This window comes from Impatiens glandulifera, chromosome 5 (assembly GCF_907164915.1).
Source record: "Impatiens glandulifera chromosome 5, dImpGla2.1, whole genome shotgun sequence".
Taxonomy (NCBI): Eukaryota; Viridiplantae; Streptophyta; class Magnoliopsida; order Ericales; family Balsaminaceae; genus Impatiens; species Impatiens glandulifera.
This window is the reverse complement of record NC_061866.1, coordinates 38,810,925-38,828,758: the sequence shown is the minus strand read 5'-3', so window position 1 is coordinate 38,828,758 and position 17,834 is coordinate 38,810,925. Positions and strand designations below refer to the sequence as shown.

At 30.0% G+C, this 17,834-nt stretch overlaps 3 protein-coding genes across 4 annotated transcripts; 1 reads left to right on the top strand and 2 right to left on the bottom strand.

Annotated features, from left to right (window-relative positions):
- Window positions 1-2,542: 2,542 nt before the first annotated feature.
- On the top strand, window positions 2,543-4,733 carry LOC124940735 (xyloglucan endotransglucosylase protein 1-like). The gene is made up of 3 exons (XM_047481272.1): window positions 2,543-2,843; window positions 3,929-4,122; window positions 4,196-4,733. Exons 1-3 carry the CDS (start codon window positions 2,565-2,567, stop codon window positions 4,590-4,592), a joined length of 870 nt encoding a protein of 289 aa, XP_047337228.1. The 5' UTR covers window positions 2,543-2,564; the 3' UTR covers window positions 4,593-4,733.
- A 1,442-nt stretch (window positions 4,734-6,175) lies between these two features.
- LOC124940734 (phosphoglucan phosphatase DSP4, amyloplastic) lies at window positions 6,176-13,391 on the bottom strand. Of its 2 annotated transcripts, none has more exons than XM_047481270.1 (14): window positions 13,215-13,391; window positions 13,056-13,143; window positions 12,915-12,962; window positions 12,729-12,831; window positions 11,829-11,905; window positions 11,670-11,746; window positions 11,447-11,527; window positions 10,645-10,777; window positions 9,713-9,772; window positions 9,358-9,414; window positions 8,849-8,944; window positions 7,945-8,004; window positions 6,915-7,022; window positions 6,176-6,517 (listed from the first exon to the last, which is right to left on the bottom strand). In XM_047481270.1, exons 1-14 carry the CDS (start codon window positions 13,238-13,240, stop codon window positions 6,383-6,385), a joined length of 1,149 nt encoding a protein of 382 aa, XP_047337226.1. In that variant the 5' UTR covers window positions 13,241-13,391; the 3' UTR covers window positions 6,176-6,382. The 2 variants fall into 2 exon arrangements, with proteins under 2 accessions (XP_047337226.1, XP_047337227.1); XM_047481271.1 differs by having other exon boundaries at window positions 12,915-12,959; window positions 13,215-13,390.
- Window positions 13,392-14,020: 629 nt separating this feature from the next.
- Window positions 14,021-15,680, bottom strand: LOC124939314. The gene is made up of 4 exons (XM_047479798.1): window positions 15,332-15,680; window positions 15,052-15,267; window positions 14,390-14,586; window positions 14,021-14,068 (listed from the first exon to the last, which is right to left on the bottom strand). Exons 1-4 carry the CDS (start codon window positions 15,678-15,680, stop codon window positions 14,021-14,023), a joined length of 810 nt encoding a protein of 269 aa, XP_047335754.1.
- Window positions 15,681-17,834: the final 2,154 nt, after the last annotated feature.

The following is a 17,834-nucleotide window of genomic DNA, read 5'->3' as shown; positions in this document are numbered from 1 at the left end:
TTTATTTATATTCGCTAAATAGATTATCTTGAAAGAGGAATGAATCCGTCCACTTACTCTCTTTCTAGAATGGTTTAAAAGAAAAGAAATATCCTCTCCGGGATTTTTTCTTCTTAAGAACCCGAAGGCTCGATATAATTGAGTCTTGGTGCAGCTCCTCGATTGACTACCGGGTGTTCACTAAAACTCAAAAAGAATGGAATCTGGATCCTCATCTCCTTCACTCTGTCTCTGCTTCATTGGAAGTAGACGACTTGTAGCTTGGGAATTATACAACCACCTCACCTCTCTTTCTTACCCGCCCTTATTAGTAGTAGGCAACCTTTCTTTCTCGCCCTTCTTCCAGCTTTTTTCAGAAAATAAAAAGGCTAATAGAGTTGCGCTTTCTTAGTACATTGCTTTTTATTAGAAACCTGTCGCAGTTACCGCCCCTATGTGAGAGAAGGGGGGTTCGCTACTACTAAAAAGGGCTAAAGGGCAAAGGCCTCCTATTCCTTGTACAAAAACCGATTTCATTGCCTTCCCCAAAAGGCTCGATAAGGCGGATCTGTGGGAAGACGTCGAAGCGGGTTTAAAACCAAGAAATCCCATCACATCAGCCCGGCAATAATAGGTCAATCAGGTTAATCCCTCTCGCCAAGACTAGTTGTTTTCATTATATTCAAAGAAGAAATACAATGAAACAGAGTTAGAAGAGAATACATCAATTCGATAAAATTATACATATATAAAAGGGTTAATATATGTCATTTACATCACTCAATAAAAAGAATATATAAAGGTTAAATAAAATTATAAATATAAATTAATAATTGTAAGTAATCTAATAATTAAAATCTTTATAAAGATGTTAAAAGATCAGTAAAATACAAATTTAAAGAAAATCTAAAATTTTACATGGAATAAAAATATTAAATATGTGAAATTTGAAGAGGTCAATAAAGAACGATGAATTTATACACGACTAACGTGTTATAAAATATTTAAACTGAATATCCTTAATTCTATAACAAATTTTATGTTTTATTAAAAAAAATATACCATATTATTTTATTTAAACGATATTAATTGAATGACAATTATAGTGATACATTTTATGCTTAATTTATTTTATTATTATAACTCAATTATAAGTTATAATATATAACATTTGTTAATTTACACATTATTCATATATTATTAATATTTTTTGTTATTATTTATTCAAAAACTTTATTTTCAAATAATTGATAAGTTAATTACATAATATTATAAAATAAAATGACATCTTAAATCAATATAAATTTAATCATAAATGTTTTTTATTTAAAAGTTTGAAGTGTCAATTTTGATCTTTAATTCATTATACTAAAACAGAATATATTGTGGGATTCACGCCCCAAGTATAATTTTTCAGCTTTCATGTCTACCAGCTGGAAACAGCTTTATCCGTTCCCTTAGGACTTGTTTGATGTTAGTTTTAATATATTTTTATTTTTTAAATAAATATTATTTTTTGAAAAATAAATTATTTAATTGTTGTTTGTTGATTTAACTATTATAATTTGTTTATTTTTTTTTCATTTAAAGTATAAGTAATTATTTTTTAATGGTTTAAAGATATTATGATTAATTTAATTTAAATAAAAGATTAGTTGTTATTTAAAGTTCGAATTTAGGTTATTTTCATTAAATATTGTTCGATTTATCAAAAAATTGTAACTATTTGAGACTTTTCCTAAATGGATAAAAAGTGTTATCTTATTTTAACGTTTAATTTTTAAATTAATTTGTCATATTTTTAATAAAATGATATTTAGAGATATTTTCAACCTACTTTTTTAAAATTGAGTATTGTCTTCTAGATCTATACATTATAATTTTTTTAAGTTGGTTTGTGTGGCTATAAAATATGTAATTTAAGGAAATATTTGAGAAATTTTGAATAAAGATAAATTTTGTATTTGTTTTTCAAATAATTTCACATAACAGTGTATACAATTTACCAATTTGAACATATTTATGTTTTAAATCGACAACTTTTTCGAGATATACACGTTAAAAATTGTCGAATACAGTTTGAATGTCTTAAAAAAAATATGTGATAATATATTGAAAAAATAACTATTATTTTATTTATACAAAGTAAATTAATTAAAAGAAATTAAAATTGTTATGATGAATATTTATTCGTCCGTGAAAAAATCTTAAATGACTAAATTAACCCTATAGACTCAAAATTCATATATTGCCTTTGTACCACTAGCTCCTCTTATTTTAATTTTATAAATTTAAATTTTAAATAAAAAACATTTTAATAATTCATCATAGACAAATCCAAAACAATTATGAAAAACCCAATATCAAACAAGCTCTTATTCTCTCTCTCTCTCATCACAAGTATTCATCTCTTGTCTTTATACCACTCAGCTCCTCTTATTTCCATTTTTTCATTTAAAAAAAAACAATTTATTATAATGACATGTTTGAATTGAAAAACTCAACATCTCTAAGTCTATATAAACCTCACTCATCTCTTTCTTCCAATCCACAATCTTTCTTACTATTATATAAGTTTGTCACTAATGGCCCAATTATGTTCATGGGTGGTGGCGGCGGCGGCGATAACAGTTGGGTTGTTGTTGATCGTTCCGGCCTTCGCCGGGAATTTCTCGGAAGATTTTGACATAACTTGGGGAGGAAAGAGAGCAAATATATTTGAAAGAGGTCAGCTTTTGTCTCTATCTCTAGACAAGATTTCTGGTTCTGGTTTCCGATCCAAAAAAGACTATTTGTTCGGAAGAGTCGACATGCAGCTAAAGCTTGTCGCCGGAAACTCCGCCGGAACTGTTACCACATACTATGTAAGTACTAAGTTCATGTTTGGTTTGCTTTTTTTTTATTCATAATAAAGAATTTAATTAGACTAGTAATGGTTTGGTTTGGTTTGGTTTGGTTTGGTTTGGTTTGGTTTGGTTTGGTTTGGTTTGGTTTGGGTTGGGTTGGGTTGGGTTGGGTTGGGTTGGGTTAGTATCTTACTTAGGGCCTGTTTGATTTTGCATTTATTTTTTAGGTAATAAATTAACGCAAAAAATTATAATCAAATATATTTTATGCTTAAACACAATTTTCTCTCTACCTCTCTACCTCTTTCTTTATAACGAATAAATTCATCAAACTTACCTTAGAAATGGATAGGGACATGGAATATTTTGAAAGTAACTTTAAAGTAGATTATAAGTCTTTCCATTGTCATATATATGTAGGTTAGTTTGATTCTACTTATTGTTTAGTTTTGTTTGATATTGTTTAATTAGTTATTTAAAAAAAAACTGTAAGACCTTGTTCTCGATAATAATTTAAAATAAAAGATATTTTTATATTTTGATTAATTAATTCAGTGATTGATAAACGAGAAAAGAATTAAGGAAGTAAAATAATATTTGATTATATTAAAATTGTTTAATAATTCAAACCAAATAAGACTCATGAAATTATTACCATTTAATTTAACTATATTATGCATGTGATCATTTTTAAAAATTTACATTAAATTCTATTTTGTTTTTTAGTTAATTATTCTTATCATGCTTACTTTTTTGCCTTTTTGTGCACATCTTTCTCGTGACAAATTTATAGTAAATAAAGATGAAATAACAAGTCATTGAACTTTTAAAAGTGGTCCACATAGGCTAGTGATTTATTTGATGAGACTTGTATCATTTAATTTAATTAATGTTTTGAAGAGTATATATAAGTGAATATTATTTGATCTTTAGATATAATTTATGAGTTAATAGTTTTCATCTTATTTTCTTTATGTTATACATGACTTTGGGAACCCGAAAAGAATATCAATTCTTAATTCAAATAAAACTCCAAAGTCACTACTCATATTTACTCTTATTGTGAAACTATAAGTTGAATTCGAATTCATTTATTTAAACAGTTATCATCGGAAGGGACGGCTCATGATGAGATAGACTTCGAGTTTTTAGGGAATTTGAGCGGACAACCATACATAGTCCACACTAACGTCTACACTCAAGGAAAAGGAAATCGAGAACAACAATTCTACTTATGGTTCGATCCCACGAAGAACTTTCACACCTACTCCATTGCATGGACACCAACCCAAATCATGTAAACTCAAACTTTCTTTTTTCTTTACTTTTTTTTCAAATGAAACTAAAATATAACAAAAATTATTCTATAGTTTTCTAGTGGACAACACTCCCATAAGAGTTTTCAGAAATGCGGAGTCAATTGGAGTCCCATTTCCGAAAAGCCAGCCAATGAAAGTGTACTCAAGTCTATGGAACGCCGACGATTGGGCTACTCAAGGTGGGTTGGTGAAGACTGATTGGACTAAATCGCCTTTCACAGCATACTACCGAAACTTCAACATCCAAACATGTTCCGGGTCGTGCTCTTCATTCTCGGGCGGGTCGGTCTCGAAAGGGGGATTATGGAAGAGCCAAGATTTGGATGCTTATGGGAGGAGAAGATTGAGATGGGTTCAAAAGAATTTCATGATATATGATTATTGTGCTGATTTCAAACGATTTCCTCAAGGATTTCCACTAGAGTGTAAGAGGAGTGGAAGGTTTTAGATCACAAATCAATCTATAATAAGTTAAAACTAATGTATGTTGTAATTAAATGTGTAAAATGATGCATAAGTGGGTAGTTATTTTCTTCATGTGGTTGTATTGTCATATGCATGTTGATAATAATAATTATTATTTTCTTTATCTTGTTTTATTAGTTCTATTATAAATGGTTTGATATAGATATTTTTTGAAATTTTTATTCAAAACTCAACCATTACACCATATATTTTCAATCTATATCAAAATTACTTAATTTATTATTCAAAATAAAAATATGGAATTGTAAAATTGAGGCTACTTATTGAGGTCAATTGAGATTTCAGATCTCTTCTTTTAAAACTTCACAATTTAACTTCTTATTAAAGTTATACTAAACAAGAAACGCACGTTGCTAACGTAACGTTGCTAACCTAACGGGTTGAAATTTTCAAAACCCTAAATTTACTAAAATTAATTAGTTAAATTAGTGACAAAAATCTTTTATTTATTAATAAATGATACATAGATAATAAATTAACGACATTTGAAATCATTAAAACAAAATCTCGTTTTGTATAATTTTAACAATAAAAAACTCTATAAGGTTGAAAAAGAAAAATCGAAAATTCCATTTAGCAACTATTGAGCCTCAATTTAACAATTTGATCAAAATCAATGTTCTAAATGGTAGTCGATAAGTATCCTACACCGCCCCGCCTATACATGAGACGGTCGGTTAATTATTTATAATTAATTAATTTATAATATATATATATATATATATATATATATATATATATATATATATATATATATATATTAATATTTGAAGCAAGAAGTTGAAAAAATTAAGTAATTTTCAATTCCAATTTAACCCCCACTATAAAACTTAAGTCAATAAGTTCTAAAAAGCCACTACTTTTGAACTAAGAAGTTGAGAATACTAAGTTATTTCTAAAAATACAAGAAAAAAAAGTGGTTGAAAATTTATTTATACTTATATAGTGAATATTTCAACCGCTTAGATACCCGAGGCGATAGTACCGCCTCGCCATCGCCTACCGCCATTTAAAACATTGGTCAAAATACATTTATTTATTTTTATAAATTTTAAATAAAAAAAACATTATGATAATTCAAAAAATTAAAAATTCAAATAACCTACAATTTCATTAAATAAGATTTTAAATATAAAAAAATCACTAAAAACCATTCAAACAAACCAACATCAAACTAGCTCTTAACTATATAAATATTGTTCAATAACATTATAAACTTGGCCAATGTATTATCATTTTTCAAGATCATAAAATGGTAAACTACGATTGTTACAATCGTACTAACATCTTAAACTAAAAATAAATAAATAATAATATTATAATCTTGGCCTCATACCAACATTTTTCTATGCTAAAACCGTTCAATTGACAAGAATGGTATATAATAAAAAATGTCATGCTCAATTCCCCAGAATCATATGTAACCAAAAATGCCCAATTTAATTCCCACTAAAAATGTCAGATTTAATCAGATTTATAAGGGTACATAGCAACTATAAAAGAAAGTAATAAGAAAAAAGAAAAAGAAAAACTTACTAAAACATATGATGCTAATGAAGTTTTATTAGGTATACAGGTTGAACTGCATGTGGCATATTTATTTTATTCCTTGTACACTTACAAAATTTATTCATCTTTATTTATCATCTAAACACTTTTTACATTTTATTTCTCATGTTTTTTTGCATGATAGGGAAAGTGGATGGATTCACTAGTAGTTAAGTTTCTGGTGCCGAAAAACCTGTTTCTTATTTACTCGTCATTCGGAAAAGCATCGAGAGCCTGCCTTATCTGAAGGCGTTCATCCTCGGTTAGATCCACATCATCATCGCTCGACAATCTTTTACGAAGCAATGCAGAAGTGCTGTTTGGCTCACTAACAGATACCTGTAGTACACAACAAATTAAACTAATTGAAAGGTTTGGGATGACTTATTTCGGTAAAAGACAGTTTTAACTTTTAACCACCCCACAGCAATTTATCAAATTAAGTCTCTATAAGGGTAAAACAACCTTAAAATTCCACATTTGATCAAATTCAGCATTTATTTTTCACACTTAACCAGTTTAACATTTAACATTCACTATTAACACTTAATTTTATGTTTTATCAAATGCCTAAAGAAACATGTATGAAGTAGATATTTGTTTTTAGATGAGAGTTTTTTTTTCACTGAGAAGACTAGCACTGTCCACCGCCATGACTCTCACTTCAATAAAGATGTTTTCGATGAAGAATGGAAAACCTTAAAATGTATTATCTTGAAACATTGAAGAACCTTACTTGGAGATAGTTGTTGACATTGCCATCTTTGTCCGCATTTGTTACAAGTTCAGATAAGTTGCACACCCATTCACCATCAATGATGTACTTGTATTCATACCTCCCTTCCTGAGAAGAATAAGAATAAGAATGAACAAAGATAGTTATATATTTAGCTTCATATGGGAGTGAGTCAGATGGGAGGAACTTACTAGCATGTATGAATGATAAGTTTAGTCAAGTTCAAGCTTCATCAAAGTAAAATTCCACTATTAAACATATAATGAAGAACACATTTTGCTGATAAAGGTTGTCACAGATGCTCAAATGTGACATTAAATTTTAAAATATGTAACATTGCACTAATTTTGTCATAAATTCTCTCATAGCAAGGAAGTATTTATATATATTTTGAATTTTGGAAGCTAACATGACCCACACAGTAATAACCCTTACTTCAACTTAAGGCGTTCTAAGTGAGAATCGAACTCGTGACATTTGCCACTTGAGCTAACCTAAGTGAGAATCCAACCTGTGATCTTTGGTCTCTTCTTAAGCATCGACTCTTGCCACTTAAGTTACCCTAGTGGGTATTCTCTCATAGTAAAGAACATTAATGTTTTTTTTTATAGCTTCTTCAATTAATTTTCCATCACCAATTTGGACACAAATATTGATCCTATCAGTTATCACGTTTTATCACCCGAAAAATCTACATTTGTTATGTTTGTCAAAAATCACAAACTAGAGAATAATCTGGACTTCTATACAAAAATAAAACAAAAGATCACACTATAATTTATATCAGAAAATATATGGATCCCAACCTCTTATACTACAAAACGAAAAAAAAAAGTTTCAGTTTTCACTTTGACGTTTTTCCATCGCAATCGTGAATGTGTCACGAATTGTACAAAAATATAATACCAGTATCCAAATAGGCTCTTGTGTTCTTCAAGACAGGAATCATGTACATATAGATGTCAAATACACCATATTGAGTTATATGGTTAGATCAATCAGATGGTTCAGACCAAGGAAGAGTACATACCGCTAACTCTCTCTTAAGAACCCATGATTTCTGTTTCTCATCAAATCTCAAAGGAATTCTCTGCAACGTGAAAGAACAAATTAATTGTTGGAAAATGCAATACCAGACAATCATAAATCACAAAGCATCAAAAGAAAATCGAAAACAAATTCTATATATTAGATTATAAAATGGAAAGTTTGTCTAAAAGATTTACCATTTTAGACTGTGCAAGAGAATATTAACTTATTATTATTTATTTAATTTTAGACCGAGTTTCTTTCTATGGAGGAGGCTCGCACAACAAATTAAAAACAAGACTTAATAAATTAGATTTCAAGTCTTGAGTTCCGATATTGTGACTCAAGTTTACTTACTTTGATTTACACTAGTTTTTTAGCTTTACCAAAAGGTCCTGAGTTTGATTTCAACTGGAAGCTTTGAGATGAAACGGGGTGTCATGGCGGTGGGGTGTCATGCTAGTTCTCCTTAATTAAAAAAAAAAACTAGTTTTTTAGCTTCACCCTAATGTTGGATCTATCCGTTAATAGGTCAAGCTATCAGTTGTTGGAAACTCAACACCTATTTGGCAGCATCTTCCTAATCAACTAGTAAGAGCATATGTTCCATAGATTATGATGTAACTATTGACAGTGACACATTTTATTGCTTTTCAGTAAGTTTTACACTTGTATTTGTTATATTTGCATAATTGTATAGGCATGCTTTGAAAAGTCATTGGAGATTTTCTATTGTAGAAAATATGGAACAATGTAATGAATCTCCTCAAAGGGAAGGTTTTGGATTACAGGAAATTTGATTACAGATTTGGTGTTAATTATGAGATATGACTTTATTTAAATTGATATGATTTGATTGTATTCATTATCTGAAATTTATGTAAAAAATGTAGAACCAAGAGTACCTGACCCCAGCCGATATCAAGTCCAGCAATTTCCACTGTTGAACAACCTTTACCTTGCCATGTTAAAGTGACAACTTGTTTTTTTAGCCCTGTAAGCTTTAAACAAGGAACAACTTAGTCCATCAGCTTGAAAGAAAAGAAGAAAGGTAAACAATCCAGTAGTGAAAGGATGTAATGTTGAATACTTTCTTTTTATGCTGGCTCTTGTATCAATATACTTTAGATAAAGTTCTACTACATTATTTGAGTTCTATTTACCCAGCTTCATGTATCAGATAACAATGAACAAAGAAAATTAATAGGACTTCCCAACTCAAAGATTGAATAATTCCTCCATTTAAGGGATTGAATCTGTTACTTTAGCCCTAAAAGTCAATCACACAATTTTAGCTTATTTACAGTTTAGTCACACTGAATTTTAACCTATTTAAAAGTCATTCACATTTGACACTAACTAATCAGAAGTTCCGTACTTTAAATAAATGGCATTCAAGGAGAAGGTAACTCACAATGTCAGCAGTGGCACTTTTAATAGAATCCAACTTTGGGAAGCATGATCGCTTGCTCTGCCAAGGAAAAGATGACAAACAATTTATAACACATTTGAACTACTTATCTTTATTACTCTTGTGATGAAATAGAAAAAGAGGTTCCTTCACAATCCATAAAATAAGAGGACAAGAACAACACAAAGGAATAAAATTACAAAAACTACTCCAATTTATGCATAGATAGTTATAAGAAGATCACTAAAATACAAAATTGAAATACCAGGAATTGGCTTAATTTTAGACTCAACGCCACAACGATTTCGTATATACATCATTCAATAGATATCAAGAATGGAAAAGAGAATAAATGTACCAGCAGCAAGCTGTGTGCCTCACTCAGCTTATATCCTTGGATCCAGAACATGTAAGCCAGCTATCATTTAGAAAAACGTTCACAAGAGCAAAATCAATAAATTTCCAAAATGATTAAACCAAGAGAAAGGAAAAACAGAAAAAAATGTACTAACTCTCTAGTCCAAAATTTTAATAGCATATACCATACTTTATGTGTTTCTGTTTAGTTTTATTTCTATATGTGATCAACATTCTTAATATACCTACAATGAAACGTAGATCTAACTATTTCATTTTTAATACGCAACAATGTTTTTTAGTAAAAAAATTATCCAGTACAAATTTAAAAAGTATATACCATAACTACTTTAAAACTGAAATGTATATAACTTATTTAGCATCTCTATCATATGGTCCTAGAACAGAGTTGAAAATGAAGCAAGCTAATCATACAATAACAAATGATATCTTTTTGTATTTTGAGTAGTTTTCACATTAGCTCATATCATCTACACAATCAAACATCAAAGTATTGTGGAAAATAATAAGTTTTCCAACACCAAATTGAACAAATATTACATTTTCAAATTATAATAGACATTAGACAGTGTGTGAGTGTTGTTGAATGAAAATATCATTAAAGAAATGCAGGAAACAATCCCCATAATGAATCCATAATCATTATTTCCTGGAACAGAGAAACAAAAAGAACATAAAAGACAGTTGTCAAGACTTGATTTTACTCATCAATTTGTTAACTCCTATAAACAAGGTGTCAAATGTGCAAATTATTTAGAGCAGTAGGAATCATCCAAAAGGGTATGGTTCAACTTCTTGTTTAAAGACCTAAACCAATTAAAGCTGAACAAATCATGATATTCCATCCTCTGCAAATTCTACATTAACTAAAGAATAAAAGACAATAGAATAATTATGTGACTTAATATGTACCGCAACTGCAGGAGCTCTTCCTAGACCAGCTGTGCAATGTATGTAAGCTATACCTCCATTTCGGTTGATGGCTTTATGTAACTTACTAACCACAGCTGGAAGCCGCATACGCAGATCAAAACCATCAAAGTCCCTGTAATATTAAGTCTATGTTACTACTAGATTTCTAGACATATGACTTGAATAATATATTTAGATAGATTCCTTCGAACAGAAGAAATAATAAAATAAGCCAATAGGAGGAATTTTCTGTTTGCTCCATCCTTAGTTTTCCAGTAAATATGTACTGAAGAGTAGATGTTATTATTGATAAACAAGATAGCTTCAGCTAGACTTACAAATAGTCATTTCCATTAGTTAACTGGTTGCTATATAAGGAATGAGAACTGAACTATAGTTTTATCCTGGCTAGGTATTAGGTTGGGCATTCTCTGTTTCACAAAAACTGGAAAGTGTTACTGTTCATTGTCAAAATTCTATGTCTCTGACCTTTTTGAAGAATTTTCTTTTGGTTGTCCAGTGTATTGTTTTTGTATGCACTTGCTTTTTGCATTGCATCTTTGCTTTTTTAATTGAGGGAGATCCATGTGGAAAATCACATGGAAATTTTTAATTTATTGAAGTTGTTCACAAAAAGATAATTATCATCCAAGACAATCAATGGAGAATATTAAGCAAGAGGATGGTTAGCAGATAATATAGGGAATATTCATTGGACTAAGGCATTTGTCAGACAATTCAAGAACTATAGGTAAAGAAATAAAAGTTCAACAACTTATAAAGGAATAATTGTGTGACGGACCTTATTTCAGCACGCAAGTGTTCAATGTCATCACATGATTTAGCATATTCACGTATAGCACCAATGTCAACACTAAAATATCTGAACCATCAGTGAAGGATTTAAACTAGAAAAAAAATTCTTGAAAAAGGTCATCTTGTATTAAAAGCATTTAAAAAGAGTTATGGATGCGAGATGCAAGCATTTTTACATGAATGGAAATAAATGATAAGTTGTTGGATACTCAAGATCTGAATCTTGTTGCAAGCAAAAGATAGTTTTCACTCCAATACTCCGAAGCTTATCAACATCTTCAGGTGTCTACAGATAAACAAACAATATTAATGTGTTTCAAAGGGAATAATTGACTAATTAACTCAAACTACACAATGAAAACAATCACCTGTAAGCATGAACCTACTATAAGGTCTGGTCGTATAAAGTTGTAATTCATGCCCAGCTCATGCCTATAGGTCAAGACTGCGTTCACCCAACATAAGCATTAAGCAAAGTCCAGCCAATAATTGGTTTGTAAACACTATATACCAAGCATCAAACTATATATGCATACAAAAGAGTGAGACTTTTCTTCTTCACACAAAGAAAAAAAATAGTAAGAAAATCACACACTTGCTTCAAGAAGATATTCTGTCAAAATTAGTAAGATGACAAACAAGCAGGTTTGCACACTTGAAGCACATGAATGCAGTAGTTTATCTTCTATGAGCTGAAATAAAGATATATATCCAAAGCAAAAGAGAGCTCAAGCCCTAAGAATATTGGCTCATTCTTCATTGAATCGTATAGACAATCTAGCAATAATGAAATTTGTATTCTACTTACTTTACTGAATCACATGAAATTTCCCCAACTCCTTATATGAAATGTATGAGTGGAGGAACAAAGAGAATTTTCTACTTAAATTGAATTAGAATTTTCAATAGATACAAATAGAAAAGAATTGAAAACATTCCTAGAAACAGAATTCTTCCACTTAAACAAACTTAGCATGTTAGGGGATTCTATCATGTATAGAATATCAAAACAAAAATCATTGAATTTCTACAATTATTATGATATCATACATTCTAACTTGCTTGGATCCCGTACATAAAAATACTTCAACGAGTAAACGACATACAATCAGAAACTACACACTCTGAAATATAATCAAACAATGAGAGTATAATAGGATAGGAAGATCAAAGCCAACCAGTTTACTCATTTTTTCCATGAATAAATACATAATATTCTTCAACATTACAAAAAGTCCTAGCCTATCCTGATAGCTAAAAGAACTTACCAGCTCCCATAGCTTCAGTCATGTTATTACTGTATACATCAGATTTTTCCTCCTCTACATCATTTTCATCTACATCTTTACTGGATGTAGAACTCGACAATGCCTAAATTAGGAAAGTAAGGATAAGTATTTAACTAAATTTCGAATCATATGCAGCAAATGTCATAAAAAAAATGATGAATAAACCTTGGTGCGAACGGTTTGATGGAAATCCATAGTACTCGTTCGAATCTTCTGCAAAAGAGAATGATTCTGAATCTCAAAAACATACAAATGTTCGATATGAAATGAGATAACTGGTAATTAATTAGTTTCGTAAAGACGCACCGAGAGAGGAAATGGCTGTAGTTTGGGATTACATAGTGACCTTTTCTTGGAGTCTTTGAAACTGGTGTGAACTGGTAGTGCAGGGGATCTGAAAATAAACAGGAATTGGAATATCAATAATGGTGCTGAACACAATAATTGATCGGATTGAATGCTTACGCGGGAAGATAACGAAGACAATTCATCTGGCGGAAAGAATTGAAAGTGTGAAATCAGCAAAGCGGAAGTGAGTGACGATTGAGAGAAATGGAGTGGTTGATATTACTTCTTGTTCTTGCTAAGATAGGTGCATTGGAAGCGGTGTTCATGTGATCTTCTTTAATGATTGAATGATTTTATTCATCTTATTTGAAAATAATATACTTCAACTTTGGATGGTCACATTTAAGGGTTTGGTTTCAAATTTTTTGAAATTGATTTTGGGTGAGTAAAGAATGTGTAATCTAAAAAGATATTTGTGAAATTTCAAAAGAAATATAATTGATATATTTTTTTTAGATAACTTTGGAATGACATAATTTTGTATATTATTTATCAATTTAAATGTATTTATACTTTAAACTAAATTTAATTTTTAAATTTGGTGCCCTCGAAGCTTAATATTCATACATATATTTTTATCGATTTAAATATAATAGTATTTGTAACATGAATTCTAGAAATAAAATATCATCAAAACAATATGTCATAAGTAAATACTAAAAATACAAAGAAGATTCAAACAAAATATAAAATTCATGTTCTGAACGAGTACATAGTCACTTGAATATTACTCGTCTCGCATTTTTTGAAGCGAAAGTATTGATCAAGTTTGCATAATCAACTTTCTTAATAATTTTTTTCTCGATAGATAACATAGCTAACTCATTTAGTCTTTTCTTGCGACATAGTTGATCGAAGATAAATTTTAATCAACTTCAATTTGGAAAAACTCATTTCCGCAGATGCAACAATAACGGATATAGTTAGCAAAACTCGATATGCGATATAAGAATTTGGATAACAACCGTCCACTGTTTTCAAATAATTCAGCACATCAATCGTTTTTTTTGCTTCTCCGGGTAATGAATGTCTTAACAACTTTAGTTTTAGAAATAAATCTGATCCATCAACATCGGAGTGTCCATCATGTGTTAAAGAATTTTGAAAATTGACACATGAGCTCAAGAGACCATCATCATCAATAGAATTCAACTTTTCCAAACTAAATAAAATCCAAAGGTTTCTTTGTACTTTTGAAATTGCTCAAAACGAGTTTGAAGTGAATAAAGAACTTGATCAATTATAAATAAGAAGTAATTAACTCGAAAAGATTCTTTATGAGATTGAGTTACCTCTTCACTGTTGATATCATCAAATTGTCTCTTTCTCTGAATGATACGTTTTTCTCGAAAAATATGTTCAATTCCCATTTCACTTGCAATATGTTCGGCTTCAACCAAGGCTTGATCAAATCCAGATTCTCTAAACTCTTGGAGAAAAGAAATAAGCCCCTTTAACTGTCCGATAGCAACATCAATATCCATTTTTTCTGATTGGAGAAACTTACTGACAATGTTAATCTCATATAATAACTTGTACCAAATTATCATTCCGGTTAGAAATTCAAAATTCTCAAGTTCAAATGATGTCAAGCCCTCAGCTTCACTCTTTATTTTTGAGTCATAAGAAGTGTTTGTCAAATCAATTAAAGCATCTCGTATTTTGAAGTCTGGTCTTTTATGGGCTTCACACTTTCAACATGGTTTTCTCATCGTGTTTGTGATAATGGCTTGACCGTAAGACCTTGTACATGATCTTTGAAGATTTTCCACCGCTTGGTAAAAGAAGAGAATAATGAATATATGCGTTGTATAACACCAAAAAAAGGACATCGCTTTAGGACAACAATTTACCATATCACATAGTGTGAGATTAAGACTGTGGCATCCACATAGAGTGTAAAAAGCTCTGGGATTAATTTCAAGTAATCTATTTTGTACACCCTTGTGCTTGCCTTTCATATTAGATCCATTGTCATATCCTTGACCTCTTATATCGTCAATCGCAAGTTCGAGATTGCTCAAAATATTTTTAAGCTCTATAAAAAGCCCAAGCCCAGAAGTTTCATTAACTTTCAAAAATCCAATCCAAAATTCTTCAACCACTATTGCATTTTTTGAATCATCCACACATCTAATTACAAGGGACATCTGTTCCTCGTGACTTGCATCTGGAGTGCAATCAAGTATCACAGTGAAATACTTTGTATGCTTATTTTTTTGCAACAATTAAACTTCTTACTTCAGCTGCCAACATCTGTATCAATTCATTTTGGATTTTGGGTCCAAGATAAGTGTAATGAATCTGTCGTTCTTGAACACGCCGAAGATGTTCCTCCATTATTGGATCAAATTCGGCAATCATTTCAATTAACTGCAAAAAGATTCCATTATTCTCAACATAAAGCTTTTCACAATCTCCTCGAAGTGCCAAGTTATTTTTCGCAATTCTTTGCACAACTGCAATTATTCTCTTCAATATTTGTTTCCAATGTTCTCTCTCTTTGTTAATTGCTACTTGCACACTTTCATCAATTGTCTTTTTCTTTTGAAGTATTATTTCTAATTCAATCCAACTAGTCATGCAATCAATATGATCTTTACTAGTTTCATGAAGATTGAGGCATCGGCTGATATTCTTACAATATTTGTATCATTCGTCAGCCAGATAACCAAGTTTCGCCATGGTTCTCTGAGTTTTGAATAACTTGCAACAAAAACAGAAGATCTTGTCCATAGAAATAGAGTACGCTAACCATCTTCTGTCACTTTTCTCACCATTTGTCAATTGTCTCTTATAATGTGATGGATTGAAATGTCTTCCAATGTTATCAAGAGGAAACAAAATATCATCATATCTTTTAGGACCTCTTTCAACCAAAAAGTCCCTAATATTTTGCATTTTGTCCCAATTTCCTGGATCATCAACATTTAAAGGAAACAAAATCTTTTGATTTATATCTCCATCAGTGTCACTTTTAGGCATACTTACATCGTTCTCATTTTCAGACTATTTTGGGTCTTAATTGCGAAGTTCATTCAATTCACCATGTTCCCGATCATTCAACTTATCATCGATGTCATTCTGGTTCACTTGCTCTACTATTTTATCGCTTGTGAAATACTTATTAAGGCTTCCTACTTGACTTTGAATTAAAGCATCTTCCTTTTGTTTTTTCTTTCTTTTTTCTGCCCCAGACAATTGTTTTCTTATAGGAGGCATGCTTGATAAAACTCTAAATGCTAATCTGTATTAAAAATTTATAGATTAACCAGCATTCTATGAATCTATGATTAACCACAATGTTGCACTTCCGCTATGCAATAATGCAAGATACAGATTGTGAATCCACCATTCCACCAGACAAGTCCTCAACAACAAAAAATAATCAAGTAAATCGAACTAAAATCTCACCGAAATCGGAGGAAGAACTCTAGTGGGCAGTGACGCAGTGCCGAGAAACAAGGCTGGAACGAGCGAAAAAGGCCCAAGAGCTTGGGGAAGGAGACGACCGAGTTTTCTGCTCCGATTCTAGCAAGCTAGAGGGTCGACGACGGGCTTGGGAGAAGTGTTTCCTTTTCTTTTTCCATAATGCTTGTTCTTATTTTATTTTTTTCCTTGATTTTGTTGATAAATGGGAAACGTGTGATTCTTTTCTCCAAATAATATAGTGTTTTTTATTTTTATTTTTTTGGATACAAATTAAGTTAGAGTTTATCATTGATAGGTTATCAATTATTATTTATGGGCTTTTTAAAAATAAGCCCATTAAGATATCATTATAATTTTATTTTTTTGAAGATTTTGGTATCCCAAAAATATTTGGGCATCCCAAAAATATTTGGGCATGAGGTAATTGTCTCACTTATTACACATCAGGTCCGGGCCTAATTTAAGAAGTAAGAGAATAATTGAAAATTTTAATTATTATTTTGTTTTCAAAAGTGTAATAATTAATTAACTTATCAAGATAGTCTAATGATAAGAGTTGGTTTAAGAGACCAACAGATCACATATTCGATTCCATCTGTAAATGTAAGCGTTTGAGTTGAAACGGGGTTATGGCTCAGGCATCAAATGTCATGTTCGTTCTCCTTAATTAAAAAAAAAGAAGTGCTTTAATTAGTTAAGAAAATAAAATAATATTTTAAAATAAAACATAAGTATTTATTTGTTTGTAAAAAACCCTTTTTGAATTATTAAAATTGTGAAATAGTGAACAAAATTGAAAAATTATTTTTTTTGAAAAAAATGTATGTACTTGTAAAATTAGCTTAGTTAGACGTATAAACTAATAAAAGTTCAATTAAACGTAAATACTATTAAAAATTGGCTAATCTAGCATCGATTAGTAACAATAATTAATTTTTTTTTTAAAAATTAATATTTATTAATTTAATATTCATTTTTTTTTCTCTTTTTTTATTAATTAATTCATTTATCTCTTTTTATTATTTTTTTTTCTATATATATATTTTTTATTAATTAATTAATTTATTTATCTCTGTTTACTATTTCTTTTTTTGTTATTTTATTATTTATTTTTTACTATTTTGCTTCCTACTATAAAAACATATATTATTTAATATCTTTTAAGGACTAATATCTTATTCATATCCAAGAAAACACAACAGAGTTTCTCTCAATGTGACTATTCTATGTTTTTTCAATCTAAAACGCTACCAAATCACTCTTTTACATTTGAATCTTGGTCCAACTTTCACGAAACGAAGAAAA

Excerpts from the sequence above, each read along its gene's own strand:
- LOC124940735 (XM_047481272.1), top strand. The coding sequence starts at position 2,565 with ATGGCCCAATTATGTTCATGGGTGGTGGCGGCGGCGGCGATAACAGTT. Across the intron at positions 2,844-3,928 it reads GAACTGTTACCACATACTAT|TTATCATCGGAAGGGACGGC; the intron begins GTAAGTACTAAG and ends TTATTTAAACAG. Across the intron at positions 4,123-4,195 it reads TGGACACCAACCCAAATCAT|TTTTCTAGTGGACAACACTC; the intron begins GTAAACTCAAAC and ends ATTATTCTATAG.
- LOC124940734 (XM_047481270.1), bottom strand. The coding sequence starts at position 13,240 with ATGAATTGTCTTCGTTATCTTCCCGC. Across the intron at positions 9,773-10,644 it reads GAAGAGCTCCTGCAGTTGCG|CTGGCTTACATGTTCTGGAT; the intron begins GTACATATTAAG and ends TCTAAATGATAG. Across the intron at positions 8,005-8,848 it reads TTGATATCGGCTGGGGTCAG|AGAATTCCTTTGAGATTTGA; the intron begins GTACTCTTGGTT and ends TTCACGTTGCAG.
- LOC124939314 (XM_047479798.1), bottom strand. The coding sequence starts at position 15,680 with ATGACTAGTTGGATTGAATTAGAAATAATACTTCAAAAGAAAAAGACA. Across the intron at positions 15,268-15,331 it reads GTTGGCAGCTGAAGTAAGAA|ATGCAAGTCACGAGGAACAG; the intron begins GTTTAATTGTTG and ends ATTGCACTCCAG. Across the intron at positions 14,587-15,051 it reads CAATGGATCTAATATGAAAG|AAAAAATGGATATTGATGTT; the intron begins GCAAGCACAAGG and ends TTCTCCAATCAG.